This window comes from Labrus bergylta, chromosome 1 (assembly GCF_963930695.1).
Source record: "Labrus bergylta chromosome 1, fLabBer1.1, whole genome shotgun sequence".
NCBI lineage: Eukaryota > Metazoa > Chordata > Actinopteri > Labriformes > Labridae > Labrus > Labrus bergylta.
The window spans coordinates 21,050,079-21,072,980 of record NC_089195.1 but is presented as its reverse complement, the minus strand read 5'-3'; the positions used below and the strand labels follow the sequence as shown (position 1 = coordinate 21,072,980).

The following is a 22,902-nucleotide window of genomic DNA, read 5'->3' as shown; positions in this document are numbered from 1 at the left end:
GTTTTGACTATTTGAACAATGTATCATAATAGACAGCAGAGGGCGTAAGAACTCAACCCTCCACGTTGATTGAGGGATGCTGCCTTTGCGTGCAATCGAAAATTATCAATACTGAACCGACAAAGAGCCTACACGTTGCCAAACATAATCAGGTTCAACAAACTCAATTAACTTGGATATGAAACGTGTTTCTTCGATGAAGAAAAGTGTGATAAAACGCTAGGCTTCGGCTGTACAGTAAATTTAGCACACGCAATTCCTCTGGTTCATTGTAGCTCTGCAGTCCAAAGATGTATATAATAGAGTGTACGAGGAGCAGTGAAGGCACCAGAACCCCCGTGACAGGCATCCGCGGGAAATTCAGGTTGTGAACTGATTCTTGTTTGGATTAACGTCACAACGATAAAACAACGCAATTTTACAGCAAAAACGGAAAAAATAACTTAACGAAAGTTGAAGTTGCTGATCCAGCCACCGTTACAACATGGTAAGTAAATGTTTCTTGCAGTTGATGTGTTACAAAAGTCAAGAGGCGACCGACGCTTACTCGCTCATTGCTCGTGGTAAACGTAGCACTCACTTTCCACAAACTCGCAGTCACATATGAGCACAGAAGTATCTGTATTACACAATAAACAACAGACAACTCAGTTACTCGTCACATTGTAGGTATTTGCCGTATATCATGTATTGCATGTACGCTAGTAATCGCTCCACTTGTGTAGTCAGCGTTCATTCTTCGCCGTGTAGTGTAGGACGACACTGCCTCTGGTGGCCGCACGCTGTATTACAACAACGATGAGACAGAAGGACGTGCAGGAAACAGCAGTGAGGGCTTTTATTTAACATTCATATTTAAAATTACTGCACATGCGTGTTGTTGGATTCTTGTATCATACATTTATCTACACAGTTCTGTTAAATTATTTGTTTTTAATTGTCTTGCTTATATTTGTAATGCCAAATGGAATTAAAGTGCCCATAGGAAAAAAAAAGTGGTTTCATCGTATTTGTATTTTAACTACTGTATGTTAGAATATAGTGATTTATTTGAGTTATTCACTACAGAGCTGCTTGAAACACTGTTGTAATGGTATTTACTTGTTTATTTTAGTGTAGAATAACATAATTAATCAAATGGCACTGTATTACAATAACGATGAGACAGAAGGATGTGCAGGAAACAAGCAGTGAGGGCATTTATTTAACATTCATATTTAAAATTGCTGCACATGCGTGTTGTTGAACCCTTGACATGTTTTGATCCTTGTTGCATGATCATTTCTTGGTAATCATTTAGCTATAATGTTGGTGTTTGTATTGTATTTTACATTAAAATATCTGTTACAGTCAAAGAAGAAAGGACTTAGTTTGGAGGAGAAGAGAACTCGCATGATGGAGATTTTCTTTGAAACGGTGAGCTTTCCATTGCATGTGATTACATCACAGCTTTAATAAAAAAAAAACACCTTAGTCTAAATAAACTAAAAAATAATAATATTTGAAATCCAATATGTTATTTTATGAGTGAGCATTTTATACGTTTGCTGTTTTTACTCCGTCTGAAAACCTGTTGATTGAATGTTGTTTTGGGCTGCTGTCTTTTGCTGAAGAAGCAAACTATTTCAAACACATAACTGGGCCTGTAAAGACTTGACACATGTGTGACACTTGTTTTAAAAACCTGCCGCAGACACAGAGCAGGGTTACTTTAGAAGACAAGCATGACTTTGTGGTTTTCTCTGATCTGATACAAACACCCATGTCGCATGCACAGAAAACCACATAAAGTCATCTTATAACTGAACTGGCCCAACATGGTCAGAGTAGACAATGTTACTGCAAAATATTATTCAAAGCGTGCTTTAAGTATTTTGTTTCTTGGGTGTAATATACCAGAGCATTTAAAACTCTTGAAGGAGGAATGAAATTACATTATCATTACAATTCAATCAAAGCAGACAGAAAGCACAGAAAAAGGAAATGTGTGTCTGCTAACTAAGCCTAAACTTTAAGCCACTGAGCAGCTGTGTTACACCGGCTATTTTATTAATTGACGCGCTTGCCCATGGCTTCACTCCTGAGACTCTTGTGATATAAGACAGTCCAATGTCTTCTTCATTTATGGAGGATTTATCCTCATTCCAAAATGGTCTTCATAACTTTCATGCGAGATTCCAACAATTGACCATGCATTTCCACACAATGATTCACTTCACTCCGTGTTACATCGTATGACGTAGCGTGGCCTAGTGGTCAAAAAAAAAGTGTTTGTGCTCTCCGTCTTGCAACGCCTGACACCCCAGTGAAAGTTCCCACCAAGGAAGTGTATGACCTGAACCCAAAGGTGACATCTGCTGGAGCAATTTGTATCTTCCACTTCATAACTCCTAAACATGGCTCCTACACCCTGTGTCAAAGTAATAATGATACTGTTTACTAGGACCGCTCGATTATGGAATAAAACATAATCACGCTTATTTTTGATTAATTTATGGATCACAATTATGAATAAACATTAGTCATTGACTTTTATCTGCATCACATGCATTTATTAAACTTAAACACTCACTTTACAACATTCAGAACAATGAGGGAAAATCATACACTGTAAATAAAATGCAATATATGGAAAATAATTTGTAGTATATCAAAATAACTAATAAATACAAATTAATTAAATATGTATTTAGGTAGTGCTGAAGTACTATTGGGGCCAAACTATAACAAGAAACACTTTGACACATTGAGCCATGGACAAAAACAAATCACCTGCCAAAACCTTTTTTACACCATTAAAAAGAAAAGTAGTAAGTTTTGTAAGGCAATATGTCACTTTGGAGGGTTTAAAAGATTTTTAGCTTCCCTGATACTATTATTTTTTTAAATACTGGAAGTTAGTCATCACTCTATGACCCATACACAGAACTTACTCTTGCTATCTGTCCCCAAAGAGCATCTTGAAATGGGGAAATAAGGTTTTAGGTATGCTGTTCATGTGGCTTGGAATCTGCTCCAGTGAGATCTGGTTCTGAAGGGGCTGGTCTCTCTAAATCTTGTTAAAAGTAGATTGGAGAGGTTGGAGGAAGACGCATCGGGCATCACGCATTGACTAATGACTTTCTGCTCTCTGACCCAGGACTTGTTGACCTATGCTTTGTGTTTATGTCTCAAAGTAAATAAATACTTCCTTTTTCTATTTCATCATGAAAATGGTTCCCCTTTAACATTTTCTTTCAACTTCTTTGTAGAAAGATGTGTTTCAGCTGAAAGACATTGAGAAGATCGCGCCTAAGCAAAAGGGCATTTGTGAGTACTGTGTCTTTAACTCTTAACTTCTAAGTTGTCTGCTCCCTTATTGTATGTTCAAGCTGGTCAAGCAAGTGTTCAGGTTTGCTCCCTGCTTTAAAAAGTGAAGATCTGTTTTTATGTGTTTCTCAAAAATGTAATAAATTCTAAACCAATTTTAAGGAGAGGGAATGATGAACGTCAGAGCTGAGTCTGAACAGAAATCACTTCAGTGATTTTTAGAGAAAACATAAAGACATTGAATGTTTGGTTATTATTAAATGTGTTCAAGTTTTAATCCACCAAACAACCAGATGGACAGCATGGAGAAGTCTCACAAAACGTAATTTAGGACTTAATAAGGAGAGTAGATATACTTGGTAGATATACAGTACAGTCATTATAGTTCAAATATTCAATATTCAAGACAACAACTTGACACTCAATCAACTGCTGTCCAGTCGCAGTACAATAGTGTCTGCTACTTTGGCTCTTCTCCACTTAACCCAGCTCTCCCACCGCTCCAGCAGTTTAGAAGCTGGACTATCAGCCTGGCTAATGCTAACACTATGGGAATGTTCTGTCTGAAAACTGATACCGTGTGGTGTTGAAAACCTCCAGTATGGGGATTAGTATGGGGGTCACTGGAAGCCAACTGGGATTGTATCCGCATGTTCTGTTACACCACAAGTGGATCCTACTTTCCTGATAAAGTAGGTTACTAGATTCCTTTCTATTTGATTCACTAAAACAACATCCCAAACAAACAATGGCTTAATGGCACTTGCTTTAAGTGTCTTTCTTACATTTAGTTTGGGATAGAAAGTTAAGGATAGAACCTGAGTGTACTTGTTAAAGAGTGAATAGGGTAAATAACATCTTTATTTAGAGACAGTACAGTCAATAGAGTCACAAATCAGGGAGAGTGAGAAGGTGGAGAAAGACGTGTGGAAAAGTTGCCACATGTCGGATTTGAACCTGGGCCACCCGCTTGGAGGGCTATAGCATCTGTACATGGGGCACGTGCACTAACCACGTAGCTACTGCCTGAAACAAGACTCTGCTGTCATTACTCCTTAAGACCTTCATTTGATTCCACAATGGCGTCATATTGATGTCCCAGTCTGTGAATTCAAATTGCCTGACCACATTGCAGAAGCCTGGCCCAGCGGGAGCTCCACATACACACAGTCAAACATGCACACACACACACACAGTACTGCACTTCCCGTCTAGCTCCACCAATCCCGTCTTGCCCCTGAAACGCCTCTGTTACTACCTCCAAACACGTACAGAGCGAGGATCATTAGTTCTCCCCATAACATTTCCAGGAAAATTCTGATTGAAAGCAAAACACAGGGACCTAAATATCGAGCCTTGAAATGTGAGTTTGATAGCGTTTGTGTAAACAAAAACAGTCCTATCAATGGCTGTGATCTCCTAGCCTAAAGAACTGCTAAAACCTTTTTTTGATTATTAAGTAGAGCAGATGATCTCAATACAAACATGGAGACTGATGACAAAAGGAGAGAGGGAGGAATTTCTCAAAATATCAACTTTGATCTTGAAGTGATGAACTCTGCATTGGAATAAAATAAGTGTTGTGTGTGTTTGGGTGAGCTGAGGAGGGATTTCTTGTAGGGCTGGGCGATATATTGAGTTTTTAAGAGCATGATATGGACTAAGACAATATGGTGATATGGATACAGATTATGTTATGTTAGAATAACAATTTACGTTTGTATCGTAGAGCTGCCTGTTGGCCTCTCACTCCTCTCACTGTCCGTCTCTCTCTTCATTATGCCACGCCTCTCTCCCTCTCCGAGTAAAACTCAAAACCTGCCTGCATGACAAAATACACAGCTGCATGTGTAATTTTTATTTATTTAACTTTATTTACATTTTCATGTAATTTTATTATTTTTCATTTCACAAACGGGTACTTTATGACATTTTTACTGTACATGTTGACATTGTGCAGCTGGCTGTTCATAAAGGTGCCTTTGTGACATTTAGCACTTGGCTCATGTTAATTTAACTTAGAACTGACTTTGTTTTTTGTTAATATTGAGATCACAGTTACATAACAGAAAAAACATCAATATATATATATATATGTGTATATATATATATATGTGTGTATATATATATATATATATATATATTTATATTTACATATATATGGTGTATCACCAGTCAGCTTAAAGATATAGAGATGTGATTTTTGGTCCATATCGTCCAGCTTTAACTTCTTGGTTTGAAAGTGTACATACATGAATCTGGAAAAGACTGGATTGTGTTGCTGTGATTGAAAGCACATGTTTAAGAACCCTTTACTCGGGGAACTATATAGTTATTGAGGGAAGGGGGGAGGGGCAACAAGAGTTCTGTGTTCTGGGCAAAGGTTTCTGTAGATGGAGCCAAGGGAGTGATCTCACCCCTAATGAAAAAAACGTAATGAATAACATACAGGTAATCATTAAAAGATAGAATAGTCTGAAGTTGAAAAAGGACAGAGCGCTATTTAAAGCGATAAAAGATTTAAAAAGACAGGACGGTCATTCCCCATGCTCGTTTACATTTTTGCTGCTGTCTCACATCCCCTCAGGACTCAGCGTAGCTCAGCAGATGAGTTCTTTCAGCTTCATCGTGGACTGGCTGAGCAAACGTGTGGGAGAAGTATCACATTTCACCGCTGACACTGTTCAAGATGAAGCCTCCTGCTTTACTACATCCTCTCATGCATTGCTCTCTTAGATAAGAACACAACTAGGCCGAGAGGCTGCAGATGTGTGGGTTTAGTTTTGTGAACGTTTGAGTGGTTATTCTTTCCAGCAGTAAAAATGAGACCGGATGTTGACTTGTGGTTTTAAAACCTCAGATTGCATTATTTTACCTCCAGTTGCGTCTTATGATGTCAAAAGTATTCTGAGCTTGTTACTATAATACTTCACCATAAACCAGTCATCCTCAAATGAAATCTCAGGTCCACAAATAGCATCATATCTGCTGGGAATGCCCTTTGTCATGTGGAAGGTGTGTGTTTTATTTTCCTCTCTCTGCTCCTTTTCAGCTCCCATGACAGTGAAAGATGTGCTGCAGAGCCTGGTGGATGACAACATGGTGGACTGTGAGAGAGTGGGAACCTCCAACTACTACTGGGCCTTTCCCAGCAAAGCCCTGAACGCTCGCAAGAACAAACTGGACGAGCTGAAAAAACAAGTTAGCTTGAATCACGATCAACATTTTAATAGTTTCAACATTTTCATTAGTCTTTAAATTTGACATGTATATCTTTTTCTTTCTTCTGTTTTCAATTTCAGTTTATTTTTGATAAATTGTTCATGCTGATATGTCTGTTTTGTTTAATTTAAGTTTATTTTTAATTAGCTTTAGTTGTTTGTTTTTGTAATACGGGACACTTGTCAGGCGAGACCCAAATGGACAGAAAAAGTATTGTGTAATAAAAACTCCAAACATCCTAGCATTCAAACAAAATAATAATAATTAAAAGCAAAAGAAGACTGACCCAATCATCCACAAAAGAAAACCATGGTGAAAACAGTCACAGCCTCAAAAAGGGAGATAATATCCACCCGAAGTACTCGACATGTATAAGAAGTTGACTGACAAAGCTAAAGTAATGAAAACCCGCTCAACTCCTTCACAGCGTATAACAGCTGGCTGCTGAATCCTGAATGACTGTCAAAAGTAAGAAGTAACGGACAGCACTCTGAATTGTACTTTTAATTGCCACACGGATGTTATGAGCAGACGTAAGTACAGTTTGGAAAACTGAAGCTGAAGACATTTTCTTTATCATTTCATTTGAGCTAGTTTTGTTAACGCACAATACAGATTTAGTTTTTTGTAAAGTCTTGTTTTTATTTTAAGTTGAGTTTAAGAAAAGGTTTTGGACAGTAATACAATTATAATAATAAGTATAAAAGTTTTGACAAGAATTAGTTGTAAAAACTGACTTGAATGAAAATCACTCTGAAACAAAATCCTACAAAAATAATTTAAATATAAAAATATTTGTTATTCAATATAAACAACCGAAACACAAATATTAACCCTCACTTTGATAAACTCATGTGTTGTTGAGACATTTGTCTCATCTTTGAATTCCTCCGTGTCTGTTGTGTCCCACTTTTCTCTCCTGTTGCTCAGCGGGACAGATGGTGTGAGGGTGGTGACTCCTCTGAGAATAGTGGACACCAGATTTCTGCGACAGAAGTGAATTCTGTTTAGCAGCAATCTGTCACAAAGTAATGACGTGTTATTTTACCAGAGGCATTACAGCATACAGGCATGGAGGGATGCATTGCTCCAATGATTTCAGTGCTGATGTAGCTGCTGATTGGTTACTGTTGTAAGATTGATCATTTGTTTGTCCCACCCAGTGGAGCAGATTAGGATTATTTTATGTGTAAGGCAACTTCAGAAATGTTGAAATGTTCACCTGGGAGGAAACTCCGCCATCAAACATCTACTAACAGCATCCCTGACTGGACGGGGCTATCTCTCTTCCCCCTTGTGGTGGTGCAATAGGGCTAACTACTGGACGGGGAGTTGTTCACATGAGTCAAACATGTTTGAGCCTCCGAGCAAAACATAAACAAGCTAAAGGAAGCGCTATCGTGTCCCGTATGATCACAGACAACAACAAGCCCAGCAGGAGTTTGAATTCACTCCTTTTTAAAAATGCATTATTCAACAATATATTCAGTTTGGATATATTTGATATCTGTTATGTTAATGTTTCAAATGTTGGATATTTTACCTTTAAAACGTCAGTTTACATTTTTATTCCTAATGCTTTGATTGAAAATGTTTAAGTGTAATAAACTACAAGACACAGGAAAACTTCTTAACTAGTAATTAATGATTAATGCCTGTAAAGCCTTCAATCCAGATTTAGACGGTGTTTACATAGCACTTAAAAATAGCTGATTCTGGTTTATCTCCTGCTTTCTCTAACCAGTGTTCATCTGCCTTTCAGAGGATTATTTGTTAGTCTCTTGAACAATTTCACCAAAATATTTTTGTCCTGAAAAGTCATGTTGTGTCAACTGTATGGTAGAGGAATATGTTGGATGTTTGGATATTTTTCTGCCTGATTTAAATATTGTTTTATTTTAAAGGATTCTGAAGCGAAGCAGCGAAAGGTGTCTCTAGAGAAAGCGGTTGAAAAGGCAAAGTTGGGACGTGAAGATACTGTAAGAACATTTCAATATTTCAAGTACATCTGTTTTAAATGAAACGTTATATATTTAAAGAAGTGAATAATCTGTGTGAATAAGGATTCTATGCTCAAAAACATGATCTGCTTGTTTGTGTGCAGAAAGAGAGAAGCTCTCTGCTGAAGGAGCTGAAGGCTCTGAGAGAAGAGAAAACTCAGCTGCAGGCCGACTTGGAGAAATATAGAGAGTGTGACCCAGAAGTCGTAGAGGAGATAAGTGAGTACACACGTAACATGACTGTTTTTTAAATTAATCTGAATCTGGTCCTTTACAATTACAGACAAGAGAAACCCAGCCTGGTTTAATATTATAGAACACAACACAAACGCTTTGAAATAAAATGTTTGAGCCCATGATCAATGACGCTGAAGTCATTCAAGTATTTAGTTGTGATTTTCACAAAGGGGATATCTGCTGTTGCTGTGTTGTTAGAAACCTTCATTGAAAAGATTTGGATTCGGATTATTGCAGAAAATTAGCTCTTTGCCAAGGTTTACACTACTTACACATTCTGTTCAGCAAGATAATCTACAAATGACCAACAAGGAGAAATATTTGAAGCCTGCGTTAAACAAGCTTAACATTTTATTTAAGGATTTTAATTAAAAACCCATCCACTCCCAGGCGAGGGAGCTGTAAGTGCAAAAATGCAAACACCTCTTTGGGTTCTAGGACTTATTCTCACAGTGCTCTTTGATTAATTCGGTTGTATTCAGACCTTCTTTAAAGCCTTCTGACGACTAACGATGGCTGTTTTATGTGTGAGGATCATTTTAGGGTATGAAACAGGATTTTCAACGACCTGTTTGTTTTTCGTTTTGAGTAGGGTTTTTTTCCTGGCATATTTCTAATTTATGTTCTGATCTCATTGCAAAATGATTTATGCTCTGAGAATCTGAAACATCCCAGAATTAGTATGAAGGTAACCTACATGCTTTTTGTAAATGATGTGGTTTATTACCGCTTGAACTTTTAATCATGATTTTGGCCTTCTTGATTACAATTATGTACTTTTAAAATATGTGCTGAGCCTGTTGAAAACTCTATGTGGTTGTTTATTGAAAACATAAAAAAACATTACCCTATTTGAATAATGTCAGGTTATTTATTATGTTCTTTATGTATATTCACATGGTAATAACTAATATTAATGTTTGTATTTTCAAAAGCTGTCATATTTACCGTAAAATCTTGTGTATAAGGCTTTTAATACCCTTTTTTGTAATGTAAAATGTTGGCTGCGTTTTATACACCGGTTCGACCAATATACCAGTTTAAAATGTTGACTGCACGCGCTGTCATAACCACAAGTTCAGCTGCCGCCATCACACACTGCAGGCGATCTGACACGATTGAAAATTCATCCCCCATTCATTGTTGTCTGAGATACAGGCTGTCTGCGAGGCTTTTTAACATCTTTTCTCCCTGATGGGGTCATAATCATGCATATAAAGAACACAGTGGTATATGGTCCAGTAAATAAATCTTGTTGTGTGCTCTTTTGAGTGAGTGACTGCTATATTAAAGTTAACGAGTGACCAGCGGAGTCGGGCAGCGAGACTCGTGGGCTGTCGGTATTACACAACTTTCATCGTAGGCTTAGAGCTCAACTACTGTAGTGTTGCTAGTAAGAGTGCAAACTCCACAAAGCGAAAACGGACTGTACTAAAAGAGCGACACAGAAACTGCTTGTTTTAGACTTTGCTGAATACAATAGAAAGTCTTCACACAGGAAGACAGCTTTTTTTTCTTTCTGGGAAACCCCCGAAAACAGACTGCGACTTAGAAACTAGTGGGACTTACACAGTAGCTTAAATCTGAAGTACCAATATTTAACAAAAAATCTTAACTGATCATGGATACTGAACACTGAAGATCTTTTTTTTTGTACATAACTTTGCTTTAGTATGGATACAGTCGAACCGTTGGTGAATTTAGGGGGCTGCTGCTCGGTCATGTTCTGCCGATTGTTAGGGTTTAGCCCATAAAAGCCAGCCAAGTACTATCAGTCTTATTGACCCACCTGGGATAAAGTGTAACTTGTGTATTGAGCTCCAAACCAGGCATCCCAGAAAATTTTTTTCATACAATGTGAAATTCATTTTTTTATATTGCTGATTTTCCACCCTTACTTGAGATGATCCTTTTACAGACATTCTTACGACTGTGACCTTCATTATTTACATTAAGAAGCCACAGCTGTTTCTTTGTCTCTTCTACAAAATAATGAAATACGCAAACATCAAACCTCAAACAGTCTCTCAATTCTCAAACAATGACTGATCTCTGCACTTCTCAGAACGTACACTTATTTCTCTGTGTAGCAGCAGAGTCACAGCCTCTCACAGTTAGACTCAAACATGAAGACTAAGTGAAAGTAAAAAAAAAACTATCACAAGTGGTCACTGTATGTGCTTGAGATGCACTTTTACGTCAGGTCTAAATGTCAGCTTGAACCACAAACTGGTTGCATGTTGATAGAAGATAGAAAATGTCAACTGTTTGACTTCCTGCTGAAACAGAGACATCCTTTCTACCTGGTCTAATCTGAAGACTTGCATGTCAGTTTGTATTGCAGCCTGAATTAACCTCTGACCTCTCAGCTCTTACCAGTTTAGAGTAATAGGCTTTTAAAAACATGAATGCAAGGCCACTGGCTAGAAGTCTACTGTTTCCACACAATGTTCACAGCTCTTATCGGTATGAGAACAATCCTGCAATGACTCCTGTTCAGGTTACAGATGACCTGTGGTAAAGCGTGTGTGTGACTTAATGGACACATGTGACATGTGTGTTGTCATAAAAATATCTGTTGGGTTCACCTGCAACTCCCAATGTTACACCAAGCATACATTAATGAGTCCCCACACTGGCCTGCTGTTAATTTTTTCATTTAAAACCCTTTAAATTGTTAAAATTGAGTACTTAAAGCTACCCTCTTAAAACAGTTTATCACCTCTATCATTCTCTACTACTAAGATAGGACATATTGTTTTATTAAAACAATATGTCATATTCAGAATTGTATATCTTTATTATTGACCATTGACAGCTTAAAAAAACAGACACAAAGTTTCCATATTGAACCTTCTGAACTGGTCAAATTACATTAAGACTCTCGAAACAATATAAATACAATACAACATGACAGCTCAGACTGAGTCACTACCACTTACTCCTGCACATTGAGCTAAGGCAGAGTCAGGTTACACGAGTCTCCTGTGTGACGTTACGTGACACAATGTAAAAAGAAAAGAAAGGAAAAAAGAAATTTGTAGCAGCTGAACTGAATCAGCCACTTTTGACTTCCAGATGTGTGCCCCATTGTGCAGTAACACGTTTAAAATGATCAACGATTAACTAATTCAACAGCCATTATCAGACAATGTTTAGTGTGAATGTAAAAAATCTAACCTGCAGGTTTCTCTATAAATATGAAGCCATACTGGTCATATGTTATTTACTTTAAAGTTTAAGAGGTTTATCTCTATTCTAAGGGTTAATAAACATCTGTCTGAACACTAGTGTTGTTCACTCTGTGGAGCTGCTTTCTGAATCATGGCCTGGATTTGTGTTGATCTAGTAAAAGTCGATCCCCTTCCACCCTCATTGGTTCGGGATGTTTCTTCTATAAGTTCATGCTATGGCAAAGTTTCAGACTCTTAACTAAAAAGTGTTCGCTTCAACATGTATGACACACAGTGAAAGTTATATAATTTGATACAGATCAGCAATACCGATTATGCCTTACGTAATTAGATAAACCCAAGATTTATTGAGTAGAGAACTTCCTCTAACTTTTAGTCTTTTGTGCTTTGTTTTAAAAAAATCATCTGTCTCAACTTGCCTTTTTTTTCTCTTCAACTTATTTCTACACCACACACACACACACACACACACACACACACACACACACACCTTAGTAGAGATAACCATCTACCTCAGTGAGACTTGAATTGAGTTCAAAAAGCTGAAATAACTAACATCGCTCGTTATATCTTATGCTAAGAGATAGATCTGTTGAGGACATTGTTGGACTGTGATCAAGGATCACAACTCATCCATTTTGATTATATTGAGGCTCAAAGTAAAATCTGAATTTAGACCCTCCATTGGCCAAATGCAGGTGAGTCATGACAGAAAACAACTTAGATTGAATCCTGTCCTCTGCTGGTTCTGCTCTAACAGATCAGTGATAGGCTTTCTGCAGAAACAGCTTGACTCTGTGTCACTTGAGCCCAGCGCAGCACGGATGTGTCCGTCACAGCGGGTCTACCTGCTCAAGGTGTGTTTAAACTGGTGACTTGCTTGTCTTAAAGTTCCCATGAAACTGAACTTAGAGAGTGTCTAACAAGATAGAAGGTGGAACATAACATTGGGATGAGTTTCATGAGATTGTTAGCTTCAACAAAGCTATTTAATTGTTTAATTGGTCGAAAAAATTAGTAAATGCCCTGCCTTGAGTCTAGGATGAGTCATCAGACATGTGAAACGTTTTACAAGAAGAGAAAACACAGTTATTTTGATGTAAAAATTCTCGAATAAATGAACATTTAACACTGGAGAGCTGGATTAAAACCAGACAAGTTCCTCACAATAGTGTCCCCAATTACTATCTCTTCGAAGAGCTTTTTTTTTGTTAAAAAGCTGTATCAGGAAGTCGGGCGTGTTCAGTGGTAGCAGCTAAACACAACACAGACGCCTGAAATACGAACGCAGGAGAGAAACAAAACTTCAAACCTCACAGATTTAGATAGAGGCTACAACACTCAGTGACTCATAAAAACACCTTCCTCCCTTATCATGCAGACGCGAGTTGAGTATTGCACAGACTTGTTTGAGAGGGATGATGGGGGGGGGGGTTCACGCTTCATATGGGCGATCACAAAATTAAACTCACATTTTCCTTTCTTAAACAATAAGTGGATTATCTTGCCTCTCAATCGTGGTTTAGCAGAAGTTTCAGCTAAATCAACCTTTAAGGACATGCATTGAAAACTCTACCCAGCCTCAAAATAAAAAGATCATATTAGTATTTTCTTTAATAAACATCTTTCTTCATAAAATAGCCTTTTACTTGAATACTACAAGCCTTATATGTCATCATTACACAATGTTGCCAGTTAAAATAAAGTGGCTATTAAAAAACTAAGAGCAGCTGGTAGATTTTTTTTAATCCAACAGCCACAGTGGCAGTTACACTTTTTTTTTCTTTTTTTTATTTCCAACCATGCTTGGGCCGTGGCTGATTTGACTGACAGGAGGTGAGCACATCGTTGTTAGCTAGAAGGCTAAAGGCTCGCCTTAACTCCACTTCTTCGCCTGTTTCTATATTGTTCGAAAGTGAGGTGGCGATTGCGTTTCATTATGGCGGTGTCCAATCCAGAATCCAATGGTACATCGCTGAGACTGGATCCATCTTTTCTACAGTTTGTGGTTTAAAATTGACCTTGTCGGGTCAGTTTAGCTATTACCAGTGGGTTGGTTTGTTCAATTGTGAGTGTTACTTTTTCATCACTGTTGGGTTACTGTTGGCTAAAGTACCCACAAAAATCTAAGATAGCACCAACTTAATATTATGTCAAATTGACCCAGGGTCAATGTGATGTTTTTTTGTTGTGGTGTTTAAGAAACAGGGATACCATGTGTACCCAGTAACCCAGTAGTAATGTTAAAATAACATTAACACTGGGAGACCCTATGTCCTAGGATGTTGTTATTTTACCACTCAGTTAAAGGTGGTTTTGAATTCTTAGAGTACATTTTGTTTTTGATACTTTGACACTTGTTTAGTGGGGGTTGTTTCTGTATACTTTGATACTTCACTCCCATTTAATTTATGCAACACTACAGTCAGCACATGGTTCAATATGTACTTCAGTTTTGCAATTCACACGTGCGTATTGACATGTCGATGCCGCAGTAGTTTTGTAAAAGTTTGTTATTACTACTTCCCAGATCTGAATAGCTTTTCACCACAATAGTACAGCTTTAAATCACATGTATGTAATTGTTATTTCCCTATGCTTAAACAATTTAGTGAGAGATTTGAGTTATTTTTGGAGAAATAATACCAGTCTTTGGAGATAAATAACAATAGAGCTTATCAATGTTTGGTTCAAACACACTGATACACTAAATATGTTCTTTTATTAAAGGATAAGTCAAAAGTAGGGTAACCACAATTGGCATTTTCCCCTTAAATAATGTGTTTGACTTCATTTAGAAAGTATTGTGTTGTGCATTTCTTTGAGATATCTACTGCCTGAAGCATGTTTGACACCGATTGCCTCACTCTTGGAAATAATGTTTTGGCAACATAGCAACTTAAAAACCACAAAATGCTTTCGCAAATCCAACTTATTGCAACATTTAAAAACGAATACACATGGATATAAGGCTTTAATTGTTCCTGTCAAGTCGGCCTAAAGTACAAATTAAAGCAAAGTAATGCCTACTGTGATTAACACTGAATGTATTATCGGTGCTGCCAACAAGTGGACAGACAACTTTTTGATGTTGTGATTCGATTTGTCGGCTAAAAATGTTTAGCAATGGCCACCACACCCAAATTTACCAACACGCTGCTGTGGTAACAGGTGGAGTCAAAAACCAACAAACATGGGTTGGGCAATGAAATCCCAGCTGTAATCATGTGCAAGGCAGGTATGAGACTGTCTGAGTAAACATAAATCAGAGTTAAGACGATGATCACAAATTCACACAACTTATTTAAAACTATTACAACACCATATTTATTATGGTTAAATAATTATTTACAAAGGAGAGCTATTTTTCTGATTTTATTCCCATCTTTCCTGTGGTATTTAATCTACATTTCTTATTGATGGATTTCATCAATAAGTATTCAACTTTGATTTATTTACCTGCGGCTGTGCAAATGACTATTTTATGTGAGATATTCTTTATATTGTATATATTAATTGTACTTGAAAAATGTTTCATGCAATCGTACCAGTGCCATTTTAACAGATGGCAAGTGGCATGAGATTATAAAATTGGCCCATTTACAGTTGTAGAAAGCAAACAGAGTTGAGTTGTCGTTGACAGCTGCTTGCTGTATTTGGTTCAGGTTAAGACTTGCCCGTGCTTTTCTCATATACTCTTTAGTTAGGATTCTTCTTGGCATCAGAATTAGTATCCATAATGTGGATCATAACATATCCAGGTCTATGAGTCAGAAGTTATTCAATTCATTCCCTCCCACATGCAGCTGCTCTTTATTATTGTGTGAATATCATTTGTCTTCAGTGTTTCATCATCAGTTAATGCTTCAATGACCTTTGGACTTGTGCAACATTTGGCATGAGTTGTGACAACTGCAGCAGATATTTTTGCCGAACATTGCGACTGGACATGTCTCTTGACCAGATCAGCATTTGGATTTTCTGCCAAAACCTGCTGTAAATTGAGCCCAGCCTAAAATAGCTTTTATTGGCTGGATTTAAGGATGCAGCAGCCCACTCTCCTCAGCACAGCAGCCAAAATGAGTCTTTTGAAGAAACAGAAGAGACATGTCCTCTGGTGAAAGGTTAAGCCATCATTCCAGGTGTTTACGACTTCACACTGTTACCTGCTTTAGTGGTAGGTTTCTGTTTTGTCATCAAATATGTCTCAAAACTTGAGAGCAAAGCTGTTTGAGCTCATTGTTCAGCTCTAGGATCTTAAATGGGTTGTTACAATTTACAGAGAGGTGTAAGCTAAAGTGCCCCCCTTAGTTTATACTTAATCATCACTTTTTTTATGAAGTGTTCCTTCAACTTTCTAACCATCACATCCTTTTCTCCTGAAAGGATATTGTTTGTTTCAGACCTTTATTTACATACTTTCACTTTCCTTATTTTATTTTTTTAACATTTCATTTGTTGCAGAAAACAGTGTCTCTGTAGTCGACTTTCAGCTTGGTTTTAACATTAAGCATGACTTAGTTTGTCCTATTTCTCACTCGCACAGCATTTGAGTTTGGCTCATAAACATGGCTCACAAAACATAAACATATTAACGTATGAATTTTTACCGCAAAAAGGGACAGATGGATGATGTTCTCTTATTTTGTGAAACAACTATTTCAAGTCGTTGAATGCAGTAAAGTGTTACTGTCACTTTTGCTTGTACTCTTAAAGAATTACTTTGACGTATGTAAAGTGTCATTTAATTTCCATAATTTAAACGAGCTGGTAACGTGTTCTGAGAGATGTTTGCTGAGCTAACATTTTCCTTCTTAAATGTGTTGAAACCTCAACATAATGTTGATGTCATATGACAAATAATAATGAAATCATAAAAAAATCTTGCACATACAGTATAATGTTTGATGCACTTATTGATCATGAATTTGTTTTGCAGGAAAAACAAATGTTGTAGCAAAAGAAGCTGTTTCCAGGTGGACAGGTGAGTTAACTTATTCCTTTAGTTCATGCACATTTTAGTTATTGTGGAGCTACAATCATTGATGTTTTATCAGCAGAAAAGACAATCTGCCAAAACTATTCTAATAATCATTTAAGTCACTTTTCAAGAAAAAATGCTGAACATCTGACTGTTCTAGCTTCTCAGAGGGAAGACTTTCCTGGTATTGTTGTCTTTCAAAATAGTAAATCAGTTTAAATAAATCAGGGTTTGGAATCATTACACAGACAAAAAGATTTGTTGTGCAACATCAGTTTGGGTTTTGGAGAATTGTCATGCACATGTTTTGATGTTCAAGACCAAACAATAGATTCATGAGGTAAAATATCAATATTAAATATATTCATTTGCTGGGCTGCAAAACAACACAATAAATAACCAGTAAATGTGGACTTCATTTATCGGTTTATAAAATGTCATGGAAATTGCAGCAGAACTTTTGTTGATTTTTTTCAAACCAACAGAGTCCAAAAGACAAAATTGTCATCTCACAATTAAACGCACAGTATGCACATTTCATCGCCAGGGGGCTCTCAATTAGAACAATAACAAAAGTTGACGTCGAGGCTGGCAAGGATTCATGGGAGTGATTCGCTCTGCTACTCTGACCCAACTCCCAATGAAAAGGAACTCTGAGTTGGCCGTAGTCAAGACGAATGGGCGAAAGAGACCTGAGGAGGAGAATATGTTTAGCGACGAGCTAATGTATCAAAGTTTAATTTTCATGACGTTTTTTTTTATCACAGCAGCACACACAGCAAACAGTATGACAGCTTCGAGTAGCAGTTCCCGCTTCCTTAATGTAGCAGACTTGACATAATATCTGGTGTTTCTACATCAACAAGAAAACATGTCGGCTCTGTTATGGCGGCCACTGCTACAAGAAGTAGCAGCGTACAGATTTATCTCGCTTTGATAACTGTTGGTAATATTGGAGGTACGCAAAAAATATATAGAAAACAGGTAACAGATAAATAAACTCACACTGAGGAGCTTCAAGCATCAATTATTACGTACTTTCATTTTGAGGAATTTACTAAGAATGAATCTGTGATCAAAATTCTAAAAAAAAAGTTTAAATTTGACTCTACAGTTATTGCACAAAGTTCCCTCTTGAGTATTGAGTACAGAAATAACTTCAGAATCACTGTGGCAGGGCTTTTTCTATTGATCTCTCTGTTAAAGTGCAAGCAGCCTCCCAGGAGTCAACACTTTAAGCTCTGTGTGTGCATTCATTGACCTAAGCTGTAACCTTGGAGACAGCTGACCTTTTGGGATCATGGTAACCAGCCGGGCCTGTGGTCTTTCAACTCTTTCAGGTCAACATTGCCTGTTGCTGGTCAACAGAGTCACCCTGTCAGCTGTAGGCACAGTTTTGCTTCACCTCCATGTAATTATGTTCACTTTCAGAGACTATGAGTCATATCTTCTGCTTCCATGACTTTTACTTCCCTCACTCAGGGTGGACTTTGTGGAACAAGAACATATTGGGTAGCAATTGCAGAGAAGTGTTTCCTAACAGTATGTATAACTGTTTCCTCAGAACTAAAGAACAATATTTTACAACAAGCTGTAATGTTCAGCTGTCCTAATGCAACCCACAGCTCTATTTTATCACTTCTCTAAATTAGCCATCAGTTCATTTCTTAACACACTCGTGTCTGTTTTCAGCTCAGCAAAGGCACACCATCAGCTTCATGAAGGGAGATTTATTAACACTTTGGAGAGCTGAAATTCACACCACTTACAAAGCAATTACCACAAAGTCTTAAGTATTATGTATTGAAGCATGTGTTGCTGCATGTGTTGAAAAATTGAAAGGCACTGGCAGTAGCATGATTTAGACTCTATTGACTTAAGCTTTTAATAAACGTATTAAGTGATAAGTCAATATTTGATTCACCTTTGAAATTGTTGACAGTTTTGGAGTTTAAGGCTTGTCTCATGAATCATTTTGAGAGAGAAAATGTGTCCCTGACTTCCAGTATAAAATCAGTATTGAATGTGACATAAACGTTTATAGAGAGAACATAGGCCTATTGTCAGTTTTTAGTAATAACCATGTTGAAGAACAGCAAGTCCACTGGATGTATGATATAAAATACATTCAATCAAATGAAAGTCATTGTGTACTCACAGGTATACACTTGATGTGGTTGTGTTTTGAAATGACACTTTTATGACCTTCTGTTAACAAATATACAAAACGGTTTTATTCGATTAACAAGGTTGGTTAAGCATCATACTAAAGCAAATGTTTGAAGTAAACCATTTTAGGTCATTAGCTTACTAAACAGATTACTGTTGGTGTTAGTGCCTTAAACTACAGTTTTGAAGGAAATAGACGTGGGATTATATTTGAAGCCTTCATTAGGGATATTATTGGGGATCAAAGAATTTGCCAAGATTAAAGCTAATACATAGCCTAAATCAGTCAAAATGTTAGACTCTTTGACTAAGGATTATTAATATAGTTTCCTGAATATTCAGCCTCCTCTTGATGGTTTTTGAGATAGGGATAAATCAAACCGGTTTGAGTTTCAATCAGTTAACGTGCCACAGCGCGTTTTGCAGTCTTCAAAACAAATTTAAAGAGGGTTTTTTTTTTTTTTTTCCTCTCGATTTGTGCATGAAGTGCCAGAACCTAGTGGAGACCCACCCACTCACCCTGATTCCCAAAATTATTTTTTGATGTGGGAGATTGTCTCTGGTGGTAAATGTTACTTAACACCAAAAAAGCATAAAGCAAGTGCCTCGGAGCAATGAGACCAATGATGTATTGAAGCATTTGTTGCTGCTACTTGCTCTGTGACAGAATACCTTACATTTAAAAAACCCAAAAAGTGCTGCTTTAACCATTAGCCTTATCACTCTGCAACACACCCACACATTAAGACTCGCACACAAGCCCTGACAGTTTATTATTTAAGCTGTTAAACCGTCTTATCAGAACTCAAGTACAGTGACTTTATAAGGCAAAATCGAAAGGCACTTTAGACTCATGATTTCGACTCATTTAGACCGATGGTTTGTTCTTGGACTCAATCAACGTTCTCAAGTCCAAGATTATTCTCCTAATCCCAGACTGAATGTGTCTATAATACCACATAACACACTGGCGGCTTTTTCCATTCATTAAACACAGATTTCTGTTTTCAGATAATGTCTTTGCCATCAAGTCGTGGACTAAAAAGAAGTTTTCCTTTGATGACAGCCGCATTAATAAAGCCTTTGGGATCCCTGAGGACTTTGACTATATGGACTGACTGCCAACTCTTCTACCAGACTTCATTGTTTTTATTCTTCAGTTTGAAGCCAGTTTCTTGATCTCAGCAATTCAAGTTTATGATCTCTGTGTTAGAATGAACTGAAATGTAGCATTATTCGTATGAATGGCCCAGGGTAAGCTTTTAAGAAGGCCCGATATCAGTATTTCTTCTGTGGCAGATGGACCTTATCAGTTGATCTGTTGCTTTGGTGCAACCAGAGAAGAGAACCATTAGAGTGGTGAAGGTCCTATGATGAACACAATCTACCAGCCTGACTTTTGGGACACCTGTTTGCATGAAAACTGAGAGCCTCAAGTTGATGATGGAAAGGAATCAAGACTTAACACATCTGTTTAGCCAAAGATGTAATTTATACGGTTCAAACAGATGGTTTGGAATCAAATGCTTGTGCACTTTCCCCCCTATGTTTCCTAGTCTTATTTTGTTAGAATGGAAAGGAACTTGATTTGATGAGCTACATAGTCCTCTTAATTCCCAGAAAGTGCACAGGGACTGATCTGACATTTTATGAGATGTTCCATGTGTAAGACATGTCTACAAGTGCTGTAAACATTTTAAGTAGATTCACTTGTGCAAAACCTCTTTTTCTTGTGTTGCAAATACAGTGTTTGAGTTTTACAAGATGTTGCTGTAACTGTGGTTCTTCTAAAACCTAGAGTGCAGTTTAAAAATGTGTTTGCATATGTCACATCTTTTGTGCTTCAATTCTTGAAGTTGTCACTGAAACGAAGTCAGAGCTGCACACAGACAAGAGCTGTGTTGTCATGACATTCCTAGAATGGCTATTTCCCTGCTTATTTTCCTCTGTCAAAACAGATGCAAAACAGGTCATTGGTGTGTTCTGTTTTTACCTGGTGACCTAGCTGCTGATGTGTCTGGGTTTCATTATTTAAATATCAAATGTGATTGGTGCTTGTTTGTACTACTCATCAGTTTCTAGTCTTTCTAAAGCACAATATTTTAACCATCAGAAAGGAACATGTTAGAAATACCTTAAGAAACAATTTAAGTGGAAATTGTTTATACATCAAACATCCTGCAGTCTACTGATTTAAGACAGTTGATGATTTTCTATTCATTACACTTCCTAATGCATCTGTTTTAACTGGTAAGTATAACCTGATACTGAACAATATGCAGATGCAATTTTCTTAAAAATGGTCCCTTCTCATTAATGTTAGATGTGGCATCCCTTCTTAGAATCGCAACGCTGATTCAGTAAAAGCAAAGTTAATACTGCAGTGCTGCAGTATTGTTTTGAGGAACTGACACACCCACTGAAGAGTAACCTGAGTGTATGTTCATGTGTGTACCTGCCCGACCTGTACAATGATTCATGAGCCTGACATGCTAAATGTCAAAAGCTCTGCTAGATGGTCTTGCATACCTTGTTTTACCTCACTAGCACTAACTTAAACACTGCTGATAATTGCAGCTTATTTGGTTAAAGGTTTTGTCCTTACAAGAGATTAGAAATGCAGTAATGACACTGACTGAGGATTTTCACCTGACCTTAAGTTAATGGCATACATTCATATAATGGAGACAGAAATAGCTTTTATTGTGTTTAACATACTAAAAGTTCCTATTAACCAATGCTACATTAAATAAAAATATATTAAACAAGTAAAAGAAGCTGGTTGAATTTTCTAGTTAAATAGCTTTAGCTGCTACATATTAGATTCAGTATTTAAGTTCATTGTTCCCTATAAAAGTGCAGCCCCCTCTGAATGGTCACAAAACAAGATCTGGGGTTCGATTTCTTTTTTTTTTTTTTTTTTTACTTATCAAAACTCTTGAGCCTCTTAACAATTATGCCAGAAACAAAGCCAGTTAGTTTGAAAGGCAATCTCTTAAAGTGGGAACTGCAATCAATTTATAAACATGTCGATCATGTTGGAAGCCCCAACGTGACACTGCTGTCTTGAAAGGTGTAAGGCCGAAATGCTTCCAACCACTGGAACAATCTTTAAAGATATCTTCCAGTTGAAACATGTTTTACTACTTCTTGTGTACACTTTTATTAACTGTTATTGGCTTGTACAGGTAATGGAGTTAAAGAGTGGGCAAGTTTCCCCTTTAATTTAATGTAGGATAAGGATAGGATAGGATAATAATTTATTGATCCCCAGAGGGGAAATTTGGGCGTTACAGCAGCACAGACAAGAACGCTCAAAATACACATTAAACAGAATAGATAAGATAAATAAAAATAAAAACGGGGTATATACAAGTACAAAATGAATGATGAAATTAACTGGGGGGAATTAAGCAGTATTTGTAGAGAATGACAAGATAAAGTGACAAGTGATTAAAGTGACTTGGTATGATAAAATAGCAGCAAGTAATGTAAAACAGCAGAGAAGAGAGGCAGTGTTGTACCACAGTAATGCAGAGTGCAGTTATATAATATAATATAGTGCAATATAATGAAATGTTATATAATATAGACGAGTGTAACTAATGTGATTTTGTTTTCAAAATAAGTTGACTTCACTTGATAATGTTTCCCTCTAAAATGTGTGGGATGGAAGTCTTGAGGTGGAAGTACTCATGTTCAGTATTATTACATCTATTTTGTATTTTAGTTCCTTTCAACCAGGGTGCATTAAACAAGTGTACCTTTGTATCATCCCTTTTTTTTGGGG

At 37.1% G+C, this 22,902-nt stretch overlaps 1 protein-coding gene across 1 annotated transcript; it reads left to right on the top strand.

Annotated features, from left to right (window-relative positions):
* The first annotated feature begins 325 nt into the window (after positions 1–325).
* On the top strand, positions 326–20,942 carry mnd1 (meiotic nuclear divisions 1 homolog (S. cerevisiae)). The gene is made up of 8 exons (XM_020639690.3): positions 326–487; positions 1,351–1,416; positions 3,252–3,309; positions 6,362–6,510; positions 8,436–8,510; positions 8,636–8,750; positions 16,902–16,946; positions 20,124–20,942. The coding sequence occupies exons 1-8, from the start codon at positions 485–487 to the stop codon at positions 20,228–20,230; spliced, it is 618 nt and encodes a 205-aa protein (XP_020495346.2). The 5' UTR covers positions 326–484; the 3' UTR covers positions 20,231–20,942.
* Positions 20,943–22,902: the final 1,960 nt, after the last annotated feature.